The sequence below is a fragment of the Xiphophorus maculatus genome, chromosome 7 (genome assembly GCF_002775205.1).
Source record: "Xiphophorus maculatus strain JP 163 A chromosome 7, X_maculatus-5.0-male, whole genome shotgun sequence".
Lineage (NCBI taxonomy): Eukaryota > Metazoa > Chordata > Actinopteri > Cyprinodontiformes > Poeciliidae > Xiphophorus > Xiphophorus maculatus.
Window position 1 is genome coordinate 19356787 of NC_036449.1, and position 20643 is coordinate 19377429.

Below are 20643 nucleotides of genomic sequence, written 5' to 3' on the forward strand. Positions count from 1 at the left end.
TTATGAGGACACAGAATATCCCTCATCAGTGATAAGGTGACCTAAAAATGAATACAACATTTTAATACCCAAATTGACAGAGATACTGTCTATTTATTTATTATTATTTTTCTGCTTCATTTTGAGGTGGTACTGAACATAAGGATATCCTCAGCAACAGTGCAGTACCATCAGACAATATGAGGGAATCTAAACTGGATTTCAGTGCAGCTTTATAGATTGTATAGTAACTCTGACAATCAGGTAAATGTCCAGGCTTTGGCCTTAGAACTCAAAACAAACTAAACTGACTTTCATGGACAAAGAAAATGCATTCAAAAAGTTAAGCATAGAATAACATCTGGCATGAAGTGGAATTTGGGACAAAACTGAAGATTGAGATTGTACATTAGCATTCCCTATGTATTTTAAATGTCTGCATATATTTAAAAATGTTATATTCATTTTTAATTATCTGTTGTTTTCTGCTCACTGAACTGATTGCACAAATATCGCAAGCTTATATTCAAGTGTATCAGGATTTGAACACCAAAAAACATAATTATCAGTCTGTTACAGTATTATGCTTTCAGGCTTAATGTTCACTTTACAATTATTAAAAGGTGATCACCTGAACACAGCTGTGGTTGATTAGCTAATTTAAATAGTGCTCCTCTGATAATCTGTCAGAGTATGCCTTTTTTTAACAGAACTGAAACGCTGCAAATTCTGCAGCACAGACCACGTCAAGATTGTCAAAATCAAGCTAGCAAAATTGAAGCTAACATTCACATTTTAACTACTATTAGCTCACACATTAATGTTTACATACTGAATGGAATAAATCAATGTTAGTAAATACCCCAGATGGTAATGACTACATTTAAGTTAACCTTGTTGCTAATTTTCATCATCAAAATGCTAGATTTCAACCGATACAAACACTTTGGCAGACCTCTTTTAAATCTCTTCAGAAAATTTAGAGTTTTACACTCATCCTTCTTACCGACTGCCATATGTAATTGAATAATGGAGCAAGTAGAGCAAATGCTTCCCCATTTTTAAAAAAGTGCAAACTTATTTCTTAGGTATCCAATGTTTGACTTAAGAAATATGAGCAGCTTCTGTAGACTGACAGATTTTTAATTAACTTCTGTTATTCATATTTTAATAGGGGAAACTAAAAATAGATCTTAGAAAGCGGTTTTGAATATTTTAATCCCAACCCATTCAAATGTGAGTTTGTAGCTTCATACTACTCAACTTGTACAACATGGTATGAACTGTAAATTACAGTGGTTCATCTCAATATGAGTTGTACAGTCAGAAAGAGGAAAGGGAAAACTGAATCATTTTTAGTGTTATCACAGTCCTACATCTCTTTCACTCACTGTAATTCAAAGAAAATGCGACAGAAAATTACTTAATTCAGATGAAGACTGTTTTGCCTCCCAGCCTCCTGCAACCACTTGCCCACTCCCACAGGTCGAATACCGTCTGTCTGCTGCTCTTATTCTTAGATGTAGCAGTAACTGTTCTCCAATTAAACCAAACTGTAAACATATTACATAGACATACTGAATTAGCATATATCCAAGACAGGATAAACTGGCAAAAGTAAGGTCTGGATCTTACAAATTAAATGTAAGAGTCTATCCTAAGCCACATTCTTAGATAAAAAAATTCAAAAGCCAGCACCAAAATGAAAAGACCACAAGTGTTGTTATTGCTGCTGCAGTGAATTTTATGGCGGTCCACAAAAAAAAACTCAGAATATTTCATCCCTGCATACCACCAGATACCATCTTCCATAAAAACAAGGACTCTTGTCAAATTTTGAGATAAACCTTTTTCTCAAAACTCTGCTGTAGCTAACCATTGTTTGTGAAGGTAAAACTGTCTCGTTGAGTTTATATGAATGTGCCCATAAACAGCATTGGAAACAAACCTCAAAACACAAACCACAAAAAACAGAATGGCCCTATTTGAGAAATGAACCCAAAAACCTTCTGGCAGTATTTCCAGAAACAGTTTTTCCTCTCATTAACTTGAATCAGTGCAAAACGTACATTGAAAACTGTACATTCTGCTTTTAAATAACAATAAGAGGTCTCGACATTGATAATCAATGAAAATCAAATCACAACCTGTGGAGTTTATTGATTTTTTTAAATCTTCAAAACACAAAACGTTGCATTACCGTGTTACAGATACCACAAAAATGTTTTGAATCTGTAAAATACACTCAAAAAACCTTTCTCTTGTTGGGTTCACTTACTCACTCATTAAATAATAGATGAGCTATGCATGTGGGTGCACGTTTATAAATCAGTATGCTTACTTCCAACGAACTCTTTTCATGAGTGTTTCCTCAGAAACTTATGATACTTTCCTCAGAAGTGCTTCAGGCCTCTCACATTAAATCTCCTTTGTCAAATGCAGACTTGCCTATGCTTGTATATTTGGGAAATTGGATCCCAAGTGGCATTCCAAATTAAAGATGAGAGAATTTCCAAGGAGTATACTTGCTTTTTAACCCACTGTGCGTCTAAGAATTCAACAAACCAAAGAGGGAGGAAGAATGCTAACAGTTACTGATTTGGTTGAGTTGTAAAAATATTTGTCAAAATCACTAAATTTAAGATTTTAGGTAAGAGAATACATCTAAATATCAGCCTCATTAATAAAATATAATTAATAAAATAAAATAGCAGCCACATCACAGTGTTTCAGTCACTTCTCTTGGAAGATTGCTCATTTCTTAAGAGCATAAAAGTAGGACTCCAGTAGGTTTGATGATATGGAGCACATCGTTTTTAAATAGTTCAAAAGAGCAAAATCATCATCAACAACCTTTCTTCCAATGTTCCTATAAACCTATTAGCTTTTTTTAAGACTAAAAATATTTGCAATTGCAAATTGCGCTGTCTCTAAATCAGTTTGGGAGTCCAAGGCAGAAAAACGAAGATCCCTGCTGTAGCTATGGGTAAACATTTATATTTATTTTAAAAAAAGAAATGATCAAAGAAGTCTTTTTAACTGGTCTTGTGGAAAAATCCAAACTTCTCAAAACTTTATGAGCTATACACCTTAAATCGTCATAACAGAAGTAAACACCTCAAATCTTTGTGTAATAAATCTAATGAGCTTCACTGCTTAAGCTGAATTATTGAAATACATTAATCTATTAAAATGTGTCTATATTTTATAGCTTTTAACACATCTACACCAGTGGTGCTAATAAATGCAAAGGATAATGTATTTTCGTCAAGCAGAGAAGGAGTCATTGTAAATATTGTGTGTGGGTCCAAGGTACGTAACTCATGTCAGTAAAGCATAACTTACATGAGTTAAAACCTGAGACACACACACACATTGTTTTACTTTTGACACACAAAAAGCACACACACATTTTGTTTACGGCACAATATTTATTCAACAATATACAGATTAATCTCTGTCTACATCTCAGACTTATTTTTTATATTTATCTTGCTTTTACCTTTATACATTTTGTATTTACAAGATTTTTAAAATAAGTCTTTTTTTTCTCTCCATTTGTACATCATAATTACTACAGTGTTATCCAGCAGCTTCCACGGAAGCATTTGGATACGATTCATCATCGCTAATCATTTTATACACCGACCCGAGCCACAGAGCAGCAGGCTGACAGGAAGGCGCCCCACTAAACCCAAAACCGTCCGGCTGCGGCCTTCTCTCTGCAGGGATGGACCTCGAGAGGTTCTTTGCTCACAGGGTACAGATCAGCAAGATCCTGTACAACAAAAATATAACTTAAAAAATAAGGAAAAGCGGGAAAAATGTTGCATAGAATTAATTCTGACGTCAAGAACAGAAATTTTGGTGCTGCTATTTTTTTTTTTTTTTTAATAATTGTGGCTTTTCTATCGTTCTTTTTATTTACCTTAGAAACTCCTGAGACCGTCCAAACCTCACAACTGTCATTTTTTAGATTTTTTTTTTTTGGTTTTGAAACAAAAAAATATAATAAATAGCTGTACCCTTTAGTCTTCAACAAAAATAGCCTTGTGATAGATGAGGAATCCCATAGAAGTACTACTTTCAAGAGACTAAGACCCTGCACTGAGTGTATACACGCATTACACATCTATAACTATCTTCAGAGAGGTGGATGGGTTAAAGTGCATTAAACTGTATGAACACAAAGCCCACAGTTACCACATGCAGGAAGGAAAATGAACTTTCTCATCCAGCAACAGCAACTGACCAATAAACTAGTGAGTTTTATTCAACACAGAAAGGAGGTTTTATTGGAAATGCACCTGGACCTTTATCGGAGCTTATGGGCCTTATTGACAGTCCCGAGCTGGTGTTCATTTTCTACCCTGATCACATGCAAATAACACCACACACTGAGGGACATTGGTTACTCTAAGTCAACACACACAGCCCCAGCATGACTGCGGGTAACCTCGGCACTCGTTAAAGACGCAAACACATCACCGGCATTAAACAAAGCAAAAGAGGCGCCACTGGACTCACGGCGAAAATACAGCGAGAATGGGGACCCAGGTCACAAGTCACGGGGATGACAGCTTACTCACGCAGGTGGAGAGCAGAGGCTCTCTATGGGGAACGCACACCCAGGACGAGCAGCTGTGAGGGCTTCAAGCACACCAGGAGCGTCGATGTGAGAGATTTATATACAATAACCAGTCAGTCCTCAAGCTGCGTGACAGCTTCCATCTACGTAATATGCTAACAGCAGACATACAGTTCCACGCAGAAGCGTTCAAACTCCTTGAGCTTTTTCATATTTTAAACCATTTTATGTGACAAACCAACTCATAACTGCGACCTGGAAGAAAAATAAAACTAATTTGGTTGCATGTAAAAAGCTGTTAAACTGTGAGTAATTTAATCTCCGTATGAAAACACAGGGTTTTTAGGAGAAGAGAGCAGTGAAAAGGGCCATTATAACTTTGGAGGAGCTACAGAGATCCACAGCTCAGGTGGGAGAATCTGTCAGCAACTATTAGTCCTGTATTTCAGAAATCTACTTGTAGAAAGTCATAAATAAGTCATATTAGCAGCTTTCTAACAGCTTTCTGCACTGGTCAGATGAGATGAAAACTGATTTGTTTTTCCGCTGATTTGCAAAACATTATGTGTAGTGAAAAATTTTACATAAAACTTAGGGTGAGCACATCACCCTCAAAATACAGTTCCAATCACGCTGACGGAAGCTGGGAAGAGTTGACAAGATGAACGCAGCTCAATACAGGGAATTACTGAAAGAAGAACTGCTAGAGGCTGGAAATGACAAATAGACTGGGGTGAAGAAGTGCAGCCTAGTCAAAGTCCAGACTAATTAAAATCAGAGGCTCATCACAGATGCTCTTACTTATCATTCCCTAGATGCTCAAAGAATGCACAAACACAGTGAGTATTGATCCAATATAGATATGCATGTGACTGTTACAACTCTGCAATATTTTCCTTCCAGATCACAATTGTGCACTACTTTAGTATTTTATTGAATAAAATCTTATTAAAAGACACTGATCTTTGTGAAGAAATATGAAAAGGTTCGAGGGGTAAAAATACCTTTGCAAGGCCCTGTGGGTTACTTCTAAAATAATAATAACAATAATAAAACCCTAACAAGCAAAAGGTGAAGCTGCATCTAAGGGCACACAGAGCCAAGTCTCTGAACCTCGCCTTTAAAATAAGACCAGTAAACAGAAAAACAATCAGGCATTTTCAGTAAGACACCTGGGCAGCAACGACACCAATATAAATCCCTTAGGAGAGGATGCGTAATGGCACATCTGGCTAAGACGAGGATAAGATTCGGGTTTGGCTCGCTGGGCTGCTTCGTGCATCTGAAGCAGTTGTGCTTTACAGGGCACTACACATGCAGAAACAAGCACGGCAGGTAAAAACAAACAAAAAAAAAAAACATCCCTCCGCCTGGGCAGGAAGCACTACACAAGGCTAGAAAAGCTCTGTGCGCAGATGCAGGCATTTCACAGCAGAGAAGAACTCCATGCACAAGGATCAGAAAAACAATTGCACTTAAAACGACTACATAAAAGAGAAAAACAATTAATTAAAATAAACGATGCTGCTTGATCCACGGAAACACCTGAAGTCTAACTGTGGCCTGCACTGCAGCTGAAGTGGAACAGAAAGACAAGATATTCAGTCACAAATCCACATGATTACATCTAGAGTTGAAATGGGAAACTATTGTGGTCAGATCAGCTTCAGTGAATAAATCTGACTGGCAGGTGTGTATTTCAGCACACAATGAGGTAGAACAAAAACAAGACAACGATGGTGACGACAATGAAACGCAGTGACTGCTACGAGCCTCCAGAGGGCAGCAAATAACCAGCACAGGAAGCCACAACTTTCAACAAACACGGAAAAACAGGAGCTACTCGGATGAAACCAACAACAAAGATACAGTCATTGCCTTTAGAGTCGCACACAAACCTGCAAGAATCAGCTTCAGATTGAAAAATCAAAGCCACAAGACTAAAGTCTCTGCTTGTGTAGCTGCACAGGAATGATTTCTTCAGACTTGTCCAGTTAAAAACTGGAGACAATTCAAAACTTTTAAACCACATTCCAGTTTGGTTTGAGAACAATCTCAAAAGTTTGTTTAAACTGATTATAAAAAAAAGAACAAGATTCATCAAACTTTTCATGACTGAGATCAGCAAGAATGATTGCACAAGAGCCCGGGAATGAAAGGGGGGCGAAAAACTGGAATAATTCCCACTTTTCTCCACATGAGCGACATGTTATTGCTGATTGGCTTGACTGATTCAGTCAGAAAATCAAATAATCTGAAATGTTATGAGACTTTACATCGGAAATCCTTCCTCTTGTTATTTCCTTCCTATTTTGGGAGAGTTTGTGTGTGGAATGCTCAGCTTGTTTGGAGGGACTGTAGCTACAGCGATGGGGGATTCGTCAACATGTTTGGTGTTTTCTTAGAATCTAATCAGCTGTGACTGCAGGTCAAACCTTAAAAGATGCCGCAGGAGTAGAGACAAAGCTCCAGAGATCTGGAGATCTTTTTATCCCACCTCATAAACACAGAAACTGACCAGGTTGCCATAGTAGAGTGGTCGTGTTGGAAACTGAATAAATATTTGCGTGTGTGTGTTTCTGTGGTTCCCTGCGCTGACATTAGACCTGTGATATGATCTGCATGTTGAAGCTGGGAGAGCGCGACTGCTTAGTAAGAGGAGCTCCAGGGGACAGGAGGGCCTGGGCCTCCTCCGGCCGGTTTAGGTGTTCCTCCTGCAGGCTGACAGTGGAGTGGCGGTGGGAGCCCCCCAGTAAAGGCCCCGTTTCCTTGTCAAAGCCGCCTGCCGCCTCCTCTCGCTCATTCTCGCGTCCATTCAAGTTCAGGTTCATGCAGTCGAAGGATTTGCTGGAGGAGGTGCTGCCAGTCCGCACCAGGGGGTGCCCTGCAGGGAAGCTCAGGTGCTTCTTAATGGGGCTCAGGTGGATGGCGTCCAGCTTAATGCTGCCTGGGGGGGACTGCTGCCTTTGGCGGGGCCTCGGCGGCGTGGCCTGCTGATCCACACACTTTTCCGCCTGTTTCTCTGCCTCCCTCTCCCTCTCTCGCTCCTTCTCCTTCTCCTTGTCCCTGGACAGGCGAGCTGTGATGGCTTTCTTGATGCTGCTACTGCTGCTGTTCAGGCTGCCGCCCCTCGGCCCCACACCGCCGCTCTTGGTGCCGCTGGGCTGGCTGCTGTTGGAAGCCCCAGAGGAGAAACCTTCATCCGGATCGTTGATGTTGAAGGAATCCTCCCCACCGCTCATGCCGTCAGCATCTGAAGGTAACAGCCAAGGGAGAGAAAAGAAGAATGTGAGAGAAATCCAACGAAACTTTAACTTTAAAGCTATGAATCATTTTTTTAATGTTATTTTTATCAAGTAGAAAACTACTGCTACCGTCACTTTATTTTACACTAAAACAAGAAAGGTTTGCTGGCTTGAACAACCTTAATGCAGGCTGGTGAACTGCAAAGAATGTTATAGAAAGTGAAACTTGTTTGAGCAGGGGCAGATTTAGTGATCTTCAAAGTAACGTTAAGATGGACAACTGAGTGCACAACAAGAAATTCCAAGTTTTTTCATCTGAAACTCAAAAATCTTAAAATCTTTTTTTTTTCATTTCTAACATTTGTGCTGACAACAACATTCTTCGTTGTGGACACCGTTACTGACTGAAGACCTAATTTCCTAATATCAATGAGGTGTTGAATATGAAATCAGTCTGAAGGAGAGAGTAATACCTGCAACAGATAACTGGAAGGCAGAACAGAGTACAACAAAGTGTACTGCAGAAGTTGGGGAAAAGAATTACAAATAATTTTCAAACTTCATCATCTGTACTCCGTAATATTGAACGATTCTGCAAATATTTTTTCTGCACAAAACAGACACACCAGAGGTCCAAGTTTGTTGTGAAATTTGCAACAACAAGTTACCAACGGTTGTAAAACTAGTTTTACTTTTCTAGTGCAAGTGCTCTTGGTTTTTACAGGCGAAAGCTGGATGTTCAGATTCACATTACTTCAATATAGTGGCCTTTTAAGTGCTTATATTTATTCAGAATGAGAAGGAAAAAAGTCTTGCCTGCTATAAAAAACAACAGTGAACCTGGCAATGTGCACAGCTGGGGTCTAAAGTATGACAAAATGGGCACAAAATATCTAGCGCTTAATAAAACATTAATAAAACAAAACATAAGATGATCTCCCCAGTTTATAAAATACTGACCATTTTTTTTCTTTTGAAGAAGTCACACTGCAGTAAACATGCCCCTGCTCTTAACTACTCGTCTTAAATGTATAAGTATATACTTTACATGAGTTAAAACTTCTGAGTTTGAAATATTTAAGCAAGTAAAGTTTTTCAAAGCATCCTTCATCTTTTTCTTCCCATTTTACATCTCTCTGAAGTGATACACTCCAAAATATGCAAACTTTAGTGTCATAGTTACAGGACTAACACTGCTTTACTGCAACAGTATGTTTGAACTCAGATCATGAGTTTGTTTTTACTTTTTACCAAATAAACTGATAATACATAACCGATATCGACATGAGAACATTTAAAAAGCAAATTATGAATAATCCATTTACGACCCTTCAATGAAAGCTGAAAAGGAAACAAACAAACAAACAAATAAACTGGGTTAGAAAACCAAGCAGATTATTGGCAATACATTATGCAGGGTGCAGCCGGTCAAACAGAAAAGACTGGCTGTCTCTCTTTCCATCATGCATCGCTGGAACAAGCACAACAGGGGAACCACAGACAGCACCAAAAAAGAAACGGAAAGCTGAGAAGAAAAAGGTCTGGATTGGCATGCACATAACATGAGGAGAAGACGCATGCCCCATCCTTAGTTTCTTCTGCAGCGCAGCATTAACCGAGCTGAGCCAGTCGGCATGGAGAACGCCGAAAAGAGCCGAACACAAAAAGCCTCCAGTCATAGCCGACGGCCCACCAAGCTAACAGAGGAATCGCCACAGGCCAGTAAAAACCTGGAGAAAAAGGTTCTGGAGTTCTACGCCACATGAGGACTGGAAAAAAAAAATCTGCACCTATTTTCACCCTATTACAGCAGTTTGCTGCAGATATCAAGATGGTTATGTCTCATGGTTCAACTCACAATCTGAGGTATTTATTTTTTTAACATACAACGTCATGAAATAATTAGCACATTTCTTCACCGTTCTTCAAAGGAAAATCTGACAAATGATTTTTAGTTTACTACCCACATTAGACCGCTAAAAAAAATTCATACCCCTTGCGCTTTTTCACATTTAATTAAACTGACTGTATATCTTTTTTTATTGAGTTTTTGTGTGATGGAGCAACTCAGGAAGAAAAATGATTATCCTAAATTATTAATCATTTCACAAATAAAAATATTTAACGAGTGGAAACTTTAGACATTTTGTTAATTCTTCTTTGCAGAACAGCTCACACTTATTCAGTCAGGATGGAGAGCATTAATGAACATCGATGGTCAAGTTTCATCTTGATTTTTGGGTCTGGACGTTGACTGGGCCATTCTAACACATCCATATGCTGTGATCTTAAAACATTTCACTGAAACTCTGTCACTACATTTACTAATTAGGTAAAGTCTAATGACAATTAGCTGAAATGTATATTTATTAGGGGGGTGGCACTTTATTAGTAAAAACATGTGAAAACAATCCAGCTTTTTCAACCTACTTCACTATTATGTCCTAGTTTGTGTTGGTCTAGCACATTAAATGAAAATATACTAAACTTAAGTTGGTGTTTATAATGAGTCAAAATGTGAAAAAGGTTGAGGGGTGTAAATACTTTCGCAGAAAACTGTAACTAGGAGTGTTTTATATCAATTTTAATTAAAATCTGATTAAAAAAGCCCACCTTCATCTAGGAGTTTAGGAGTGCATCTTTTCAACAACAGAAGAAGGAAACCAAATATACATTTTAGACAATAAATGTTACAGACAGAAAACCAGTTTCTGTCTGTAAGCAGGACTGAAGATCAAAATACAAATGACAAAATGTGGAACAAAGTGAATGCAAACGTGCAAAATCTAGAATTGATTCCCACATAGAAGCAATGCAGTCCCAGAGTAAAGAGTGCATATTTAGGTGGATTTCTGCAAGCAAATGTCCAGTGATTACACACAGACTGTGACCAGATTCATATAGATTGTTTCATCAGATTCCCAAACAATGAAATGCTTTTACAGGACTTTTTTTTTCACAGCTGCACTGAGTTCAGTGAAAGATCACTGGAAGAACACTAGATGGCGCTGAGACAAACACTGACCATGAGCAAGTAAATGATCTAAACCCTGATCAGACTTCAAGGTTTAAGAAAGATCATGGAGGAAGACGGAAACACACACGATAAGACAAAATGCTGCCGTACGGTCCTGCCAGCGTATGTCTTTGTTTTTTTCAAATATTAGACAACATCATTTTATTTTAAGTCAGAGATGTAATGGCTTAATGTTTTAGCTGAAATTACTGAAGCTTGCTGAGGCGTGTGCATGCAGAGCTCTTTCTCACTCACTGAGCTGAGGAACAGAGGCAGCAGATGGCTGATGCTGGCCTGAATGTCGATGCATTTGGTGTTTTCAGTCACAGTAAGGTGCAGTACAGACAAGATGTCAAGGTCTGGGTGCCAGTATTTAAAAACACCTCCGGTTTTCTCATAAAACAGCAGAAAGCATTTACTAACAGGACCAATTATCAAACACAGAGATCCCTGGGGAAGCTGCAGGCTCAGTGAGTGACAAGGGGAGCAGTCTGAAGTTGAAGGAATGATGAGGAAAAAGTACGACATAATGATGGGCCCATGCAGAACGGCCAGCTACAACACTTCCTTCAACCCCAGAATAGGCAACTCTTCCACAGGTAAATGCAGCCGAAGTAGTGACGGTCTGGTAGTAGAAGGTTTGCTGACTGTCGGATGAGTTAGTTTACTCTGGGGAAGTGAGGAGGCAGCAACGACAGGAGCGGCAGAGTTAACCGCCTAGAGCTGAGGAGGGGTAGTAGTAGTAGTAGTAGGAGAAGGTGGAGGATTAGGATGACGATCACAGGGGCCACCTCTTCCAGAGACCCTCTATCCTAAGAGTGGCCGCCCCCGTCCCCTACCCTCGAGTGTGATGGGGGGAATGATGCTGCTGCTGTGGTGGCTGTGATGCCGCCCTCCTCTATCCTCTTTAGCTGCAGGTTCCCTGGGGGGGTCGTGGAGGTGGCGGTGGTGGAGCTGGACGAGGCTAGGAGGACTGATGGTGAGGCTCAACTCTGCATCGCTTGAGTAGTCAAAACAATCTGGGAGTCAACAACACAGATGAGGAGATGTGGGTCTTTATTAGCAGCAACCTTCAGTTCAGGCGGGCCCCATCCTGGGCACAGATGAAGTAAAGGTTTTCTTTTTTTGTTGTTGTTTTTGTAAACAATTCATTAACCTCCCACTAGTGGCCTGGATACACAGGCACCATTTTGTTGACTGTCTTAAATCCACAAAATGTTAATAATTTTACTGGTGATAGAAAGAACAAAATGCTCTTGACTGACAAGACACAATAAGCAAAGAAAAAACAGAAAAAAAGCAATAGGGAGCAATGAGTGGCACAGGCACTTCAACACAGACTACAGTACAGACCAAAAGTTTGGACACACCTTTTAATTCAATGAGTTTCCTTTATTTTCATGACTATTGATATTGTAGATTCACACTGAAGGCATCAAAACTATGAATAACAAACAAAAAAGTGTAAAACAACAGAAAATACCCCTTATATTCTAGTTTCTTCAAAGTAGCAACCTTTTGCTATGATTACTGCATTTTCTTGATGAGCGTCAAGAAGTAGTCACCTGAAATGGTTTTCACTTCACAGGTGTGCCCTGTCAGGTTAATAAGTGGGATTTCTTGCCTTATAAATAGTCATGAAAATAAATATACCCATTGAATTAGAAGGTGTGTCCCAACTTTTGGTCTGTACTATGAGCACAACTACAACAATAATTACACAGAACACCATTAAAATGATTCTAATGTTGTGGCCAGTTCACAAAGGAAATAGATGTTCTTCTCTCTGATGAGGAAAATGCCAGAGAAGTCATTTCTCACCAAACAGATCCCCTGTGCGGCCTTCCGTAGATCAGAAAAAAGTGAAATACTGTAAGCTCACATCTTCATCGTGACTGAATGTGCTCCCTTTAAAGCTACTGTAGGTCTGCTCTGCTGAGTACTGACGTTTCTCCTGCTATGCAGCTTCACAGTGTTTAGGATTTCCTCAATCTCCCAAGGCTTTAGTCTTACCCTCTCTCTTCCAGCGGTGGCGCCGTATGGAAGCTGTAGTGATTGCCGAGATAGATATACGGCTGATGGTGGGGGTCACCTCCACCTGAAGCACCTTGCGTCCCCGCGGCGCTTCAGGAGCGCTTTCTGGCAGAGAGTTGTTCATGGCGTTCCCCAGCTGAGGTGGACAGACAAAGTTAGCATCACTAAAACGTGGAATATAAAAATATTTTATTTTTGCTGCGTCTCCTTCTTAGAAGGGGGTTTAGCTGTGTTTTTCCTCACAGAAAGTGATTGTGTTTAGCTTTCTCTTTCCAAAATAAAGCCGTTGCTGCCATTACCTCTGTAGGTTCAGTTTTTTTTTTTTTGTAGAAAATAGTCCTGACCCGGTGATACTATGTTTATCTGTATAATTTTCCCAAATAAACTAATTGATTTAGCTATTGCCTCTACTAACTTTGCGCTTTTTAGACGTTCCATAAAAAGCATTTCTGTGTCCATGTCTTTTATTAACCTAATGTTATCTTTTACTTTTCACTCCAGCCTCCCTCTAGAAAATACTTGTACCTCATTAATTCTGGGTTTTCTTTGTTACGACTTACTGTCCTCTCAATCTCTAGCTGGTCGCTCATATTTAGCCTGATTCATCTTCAGATTTCTTTTCCACATGTGTGTTCAGATTGAGGAATTGCTGCAAAGTTGACTTGATTCAAGGGCTGTTAACTTTTTACCAACTGGCATTAAAAGATTAACAGAATTACACTGGATTTTAATGAAATCTGAATCTGACAATAACATTAATTGGAATAAATTGGACTGATTTGATTGAATCTAGACCAGAATGGATTTGACAGAACTGAATGTGTTCTAAAGTCTTTTGGGGGAATAAAGTTTAATGAACAGACTCACCAGGAGAGGCTGTGAATAAAGCTCCAGCTGGGCCCTGTAGACAATGTCCTCCAGAGCTTCTCGCCCCATCTCCCACTCTCCATTGTATCTGCACATTAAAAACATCAACAAACATTTGTTCTGAATTTTGCAGTAAATCTGCTAGAGGAAACAGTAGACTCTCACATGTTCACTTTAATGTCTGTCTCACATCCTCTGAACTATTATTAGTCATCTACTGATTCAGAATATGAACCCAGTTACAGTCTGAGATGCAACTGAATTATTAGAAGAACACAGGAAGTCATGGTTTTCCTGTTAACATGGCTGTGCTAAATAAAATCTTTAAGAAATTGTTTCATGATTGAAAAGCTGTCAGTGGTTTTGGAGAAAATAATAATTTTACAATTAAGACATGAAATGAAATAAAAAGCTACAACAAACTAAAAATGTTTTGTAATTATTTTATAAAACATATGCACACCACACAGGGGGGGGAAAAATCAAAACGGTCAACAGCGGCTGAACTCTTTGATCCAAATCACAATGCAGGGAATAAATGCTTGAGGAGCTCCCTTTGCACTGGAGATCAAACGAACTGGGATGAATGGGAAGGTAGGAACAGACCCTCTGATGTAGTCACAGCTGAAAAGGTGCCAGAATACAAATTCAATCTGATACGAAATAAATGCTTGTTCCTTTTATTTTAAAACGCTGGTGATCCGATATCCCTGCAGATCTTTCATTCTCCTCTCATATGGCATTACTGTTGCAGCGCATTAGCAAACATATTAACCTAAATCCTACAGTGCCCTCGCTGTGTGCCAAGGTCCCTCTGTGTGTGGATTCAATAGATTCAGATTTATCTGCCGTCCATGCAGGACGGCAGAGGTGAGCCTCAGCATGGAGAAGCACTCATTCACACATACATGAATAAAATCCTATTTGTTTTACTTTCAGTGGTACTGACTGCTTTGATCTTCTGATTTCTGGTGTGCAGCCTCACAGTTTTCCCCCAGTGTTCCCTAAGATCCGGCCCGTAACATATCAAGGGTTACGTTTCCAGGAACTGCCCGTCATCTCATCCAGGAGCTGTAATCAGCTTTTAAACAGCTGTGGCCGGAGGGGAAAAGCTCACCTGCTCTGTGAATTTATGACCACTGTAATCGGTTTGCACAGCAGGAAGCGTCTGTTCTTTGTAGACAGCCAGTGAGATTTTAACAGCTAAATGAAATCAAGGCTGCACTGATGAGGGGTGTCTCACAGAGAAGAAGAACAGTTAGAATAAATGACACAAGTAGTTTGTTTTATATCCTTTAAACTAGTAAATGTATAATAATAATTAATGTATTTGGAAAACTTTCTCTTTTTGTCAGTCAGTTTTGCAGTAGACGGCTGGAAGTCGCCAAGAATGAATGTAAATTCATATTTTGTCATTTTATTTTAATGTTTTTGGAAAGTGTGATCAAAATTTGAAAGATATTTCAAATTTCAAATTTGAAATATTCACACTTTTATGCTTGCTTATGAATGAAAAACATTGGACTGTATTTGCTCACCACCAAATAAATAAATGTGGGGAAAAAAGCTGCTGAATCTGATATGTAAAAAGCCAGGTATCTGTATCAGGACTGATTCAACACTAAGAACAAAAAAACCTGACTTTCAGTTTGTGACCAAAACTAGATTTTCTATAATATTGCTGTCAAAACATAATTTGTTGAACCATTTGATGCATAAACATGTGCAATTGCTTGCAATTTTTTCTGAAAAATGTGCAAAAAACCCCCAAAAACTGTAAAGATACATACATAGCGTGGTAAACGGCAGTGAGCATCTGCACCATGAACTCAGGGTCCAGCAGGACACGGTTGCAAGGTTCTCTCCAGAGCTTTTGTTGTTGTCGAGGGAAGCCACACACACACACCCTAGGGAGGGAATTGATGTCAGATGGTGAATAAACTAAAGACATGTTTTTCCAGATTTCACTGAATTTCTCTAACAGCTGTAAGAAGCTAAGATGAGACATGTGAGGAAACAGCTAATTTTTTAACCAGTTTTAATGTGTGGAGTCTGGAGAAGGCTGGCTACCGAGTCTGCACTGGGAGAACTCAAATACTGAGAGCATTGTTCTCCAAAGTCTTCACAGTCACAGTCTGCCATCTGTTTAAACGGAGTTCAGTCACAGCAGGCTGAGACTCATAGCCTGAAATGTTCTGACGCTGTGGTGGAAGAATACAGGGACACCACTAGACATTATATAGTGCATATATTATATATGTTCATATGGATCTAAATGACTCCTAAGGGCCTGTTTTTTATGTAAGGCAACCATGTCAGCTGATCAGCTCAGCTTGAATAAAGTTGTACTTTATCCAACCGTGAGCACAGCTAGAAACAGAGGAAAGTGAATTATTTCAATGAAAAGGAGAATAATCCTAACTTCAAGTAAAAAAGTAATTAAAATTATAAAGGAAGGAAGATGGTTAATAATTGGGTGCAGAAATAAGAGCAGCATAATTTCCAGATGTTTTTCTCACCGTGAGCTCATCCTGCAGACGGCCTGATAGGAGGAAAGGGGCATGTAGACCACAGCAGAGTTGTAGCAGAGCATAAGGAAACACAAGACCTCAAACCTGCAAAAAACAATAGATAGAGGCCTAAAAAACATGTTTTTTTTAGTATAACATAAAAATTATTTTAGTATGCAGAATCAGAAGTAATAAACTTAATGAGCCATTAAATTGTACACTTAACAAACTGATACTTTGGTAGTTTGTTAATTATCAGCCAAAGTATCATTTCTGGAAACACGGTTTCAAAAACTACAATAAGAAAGAAAAACAATTTAAACAGAAGCTGCATCTGTAGGTTAATTGTTGCAACGTTTGGTAATAATGATAGGAAAATATGCAGCAGGAGTGCTGTGGCATTGTAAAGGTCAAGTATGTGTGCAAACAAGGATGCTGACAATAAAGCTGCGCAACACTTGTAAAGGATTAAGAAGTGTGTAAAGCTCCTTTGAAAGTTGCCACTTTACTTTTAATATCTCCAGAGGCTGCAAAGACTTTTCAAGGGTTATGAGGTGACAACCATGTTACTGAGACCTAATAATGAAATACATTAAGTCAAAGTGAGATCATAAACTTCTAATTATTGTCCTTTACAGAAAGAAATAGGCAAGGAGTATGCAGGAAGGCCTGCAACAGACTGGCGATCTGTCCAGAGTGTACCTCGCCTCTTGCCCGAAACGTTCACTGGAGATAGGCACCAGCACCCCTCCTCACCCCACTAAGGACAAGGGTGTTAGAAAATGGATAGATGGATGGATATGCAGGAAGGCATTAAGACTGAATGAAGGAACAGAGCTCTGCACCTTCTTCTCATAAACATTAATTCAGACCCACTCAAACAAATGGATAATTAAATTAGCCAAGAGGTCAGGCCAAGATGAAATATATTGATTATGTCCGTCACACTATGGTCATTGCAGTCACAACGCTCTGGCCAGCCAGTCTTATTTGAACTGCTTTCTCATGGTCATATTTGCATATGTGTGCCACTTAGAACAGTTACAGACCTATATGTGCTCTATTCAGGGCAGCAGAGAACCCTTTGTTTGGCAGGATGACGGGTATATTTCATTGAGATCATTATTCATTCACTGCAGCAGAAAGCGTGTGACGGCCAAAAAAGCTCTTAGACTTACTGAGTGCAGCTAAAAGAGGCTGAATGAGCATCCAGACTTATGATCTGTTCACCTTAAAAGGTGTTTTTTATGGAGCAATATTTGATCAAATAAAGTACGCAAAGATTTTAAAATTACTGATATTCACATCTGAAACTGGACACAATTTGTTAATGCAACATGTTTGTTTAAGACAACCAGAGAACAACACTCCAACAGTTCAGAGTCTGTACCCTCTGCGTTATTGTCAGTTTCTCTCTTTAATACTAAAACTCATTTCACAGATGTTTCATTGAACATCTGAACAGTCGACCTTTGTCAGTTGTTTTGAGAAAACAATATAAACAAAGTTAAACCAATGGAGCTAAATTAAAAATCAAAAGTTATGATTTTTTTTTTGGATAAGATAGCCAGTGCTAAACTAAGCTTAGCCTAAATAAAACAAGTAAAACTAAGCCATATACCTAAACTACATAAGCTAATCTGAGCAAAGAAAAACATTGCTAACAAACAAGCTAAAGCCATATACATGCAATTAGCAAAGCAAACATATTCTTCTTAGCTATCATAAGCTAATCTAAAATAGAATAAAGTGAGCAAAGATACAAGAGAGTAAAACATAAAATAAAATAAGTTAAGCTTAAGAGTAAAAAAAGTATGTTATTATTTATGACAAATAATTACAAAAAATCCTAATTGATATTATATTTAATATAAATAAACATTTAATAACCTTATTAAATGTTACTTATGTTAAATAAATGACATTGTGTAACACATTCTCTGCTTTAACATTTTTCCATCTAAAAACAAATGTAAAATCTCAATGCAAAAATGATGGTTTAATACAATAAATATATTCACCATGAAAACAAAAACAAACAGCCAAATTAACATTCAGAAGATGTAGTTGTCCTGGTGTTAGAAGCTGCTTCATTGGGTTTCCCACCTGTTCTGTGCAGTGAAGGTTTCTCTCTGAGGATGGAGGCCACTGTAAACTACTCTGATCAGGTCATGCTGACACAGCGCTCCCTCAGTCAGAGCCATGGACCCCAGGCTAGAAGGCTAAACAGAAAAGAAAGTAATTTCTATTAAATCGCAGCCTACAGGTAATTGTGCTCCTGCAGTTACTTAATAGCCTAATTCTCCCTCCTTACTGCACTTTATGACACAGTATTAATCAAGAACTGAAAAATTAAAGTGAAGGAGAGTACAGGTGAAATTCATATAAATCTAAATGTTTACAGTGTTTAAAGAAGGAACTTTTACTGCTGGGGAAAATATTTCAAGTAAACACTTTTATTGCATCATTAAGTGACATTAATATATCTACAGTCTTAATTTTAGTGAGAGTGCTGACTGTGCATCTCTTACACCAAAAACATTTGTTTACAATTTTGTTCCCTCTATAAATTCCTTCATGAAAGATTGAACTCATCTTCCTGCTACCATCCAGCTTCACTGATGCAGGGCAGTGCTTTAATGAGGCTAAGACACTTTCGATTAAATATTTAGGATAGTTTTTGGAGTCATTAGTAAATGATAGAGGTGGTGAGGCAGGATGCATCACTTGGATGGCTTACAATCTCTTGTGGGATTATTTCCTCTTACTGTCCTCATTTACAAGCCATACATGTATAGATCTGACCTGCTGCAGACAATCTACTTATATTGTTCTGTGCAGTGTACCGAGGGAAAAAAAAAACCCCATCAGCATTACTTGCTTCATGAGTAAAACAGAAAGAGAAAGAAATGCACATGATGACTGTGTGGAATCTAAAAGTAGGTCCAAATAAAAATGTGTAAACTACTTCATATTGCAGTTATGCAGAGCAGAAGTTACACTAACTTACTTGTGATTCTGTACGAAAAAAGCAAAAGAGGACAGATGAGTAACATGCTAATGGCGTCCTTGGGATCAGGACACATGACATTCAGACCGGCATTATAATCAGGGAGGATTGTTGTGATTCAAACAGATGCCTGATCTGTTTCCTCACTCCTCGATTGTGTCTTCATTCTCTTGGCATGGAGGGAGGAGTTTCTGAAGCTTGTAATTACAGCAATAAATTATCTGTGGTGCACAAGCTGCACACGTAATCATACTCATACACACACACACACACACACACACACACACACACACACACACACACACACACGCACACACACACACACACACACACACACACACCCCACACGCACACACTCAGATTCACATTGTGTGGAAAACAGTCTCCTTAAGATGACAAAAAAGACAGAAAGCTAGGCTACAACATGTTCTGTAAAGGTTTGTGTTATTGAATTTCTCTGACCTGTCAGCTGAAACACTCATTGACTGAAAGACCCAGATAGATTAAAAACAGAATCAATCAGCCAGTTCAGTTAATAAAGCTGACAAAAATATCTTCTCTCTTTTAAAGTAATTAACAAATACGCTTTATTCTTAAACAAAGATATGAAAAATATGAAGAAATATATAATATTACAGAAACTAGAGCTGTCAAGGTCAGGATATTAAAAGCTTTGGGACATTCAGAAAAGTGGCATGTTTCCAATCCACAACCTTGCTAAATCTCCAAGATATAGTGAGGACAGGAAGAGAGAAGAAAAAATGCAGTGAAAGGGAACATGTACTGTTCATTTCACACCTTGGCCATTTGGTAACTAGATCCTAGCTTGAACTAGTCTACTACATAAAGCTTTCTGCAACCAGACATTTTGTTCCAGTCATCTGTCAATTCATCATAGAATGTTTTTTTAATCGTCTAGTCAGAAATGTTGTTGTAAAACTCTTAAATCCATCGATAGATCAGTTATCTTAATAAATAGTTGCCATTACTGTTGTATACAGTAATGTATACAGTAAAATATGCATATTTATATCCATAGTTTATGAAAACTACAAATAAGACATTGATATGTGATGGTTTAAGTACAAGTGTGCAAAATGGAGGTAAGAAAGAACAAGTGACAAAAAAGTTGGTAATTGACCCAGTAAAGAAAACATAACACCAATATAGGAAAGGTGATTCCAAATATGGACGGAACAGGAATGAGTCAGAGTCCTACCTCATGATATATAGATGGTTTCGACAGAGATGGGATTGTGAAGGAAAGAAGTTTGCTGTTTCCATCTTTGTCAACAATTTCCTGTAAAAAAATGAAACAGAAAAAATCCAGGAAGCTTGAGTTGTCATAATCTCTTTAAATTAAATTAAATGCAGATGCAAGAGAAATCATCAAA

At 38.5% G+C, this 20643-nt stretch overlaps 1 protein-coding gene across 3 annotated transcripts in view; it reads right to left on the minus strand.

Moving 5' to 3' along the window:
* Positions 1–3390: 3390 nt before the first annotated feature.
* fam126b (family with sequence similarity 126 member B) overlaps positions 3391–20643 on the minus strand; it is a 49813-nt gene continuing 32560 nt past the window's right edge. For 2 of the 3 annotated variants that reach the window (XM_014469406.2, XM_023336650.1), the window contains 8 exons: positions 20469–20549; positions 18346–18461; positions 16249–16344; positions 15520–15636; positions 13730–13817; positions 12842–12998; positions 11668–11847; positions 3391–7820 (listed from right to left, as the gene is read on the minus strand). In XM_014469406.2, the coding sequence (XP_014324892.1) occupies positions 7168–7820; positions 11668–11847; positions 12842–12998; positions 13730–13817; positions 15520–15636; positions 16249–16344; positions 18346–18461; positions 20469–20549 (1488 nt within the window). In that variant the 3' untranslated portion in view covers positions 3391–7167. The remainder of the gene's footprint in view (positions 7821–11667; positions 11848–12841; positions 12999–13729; positions 13818–15519; positions 15637–16248; positions 16345–18345; positions 18462–20468; positions 20550–20643) is intronic. The other variant, XM_023336651.1, reaches the window with a different exon arrangement.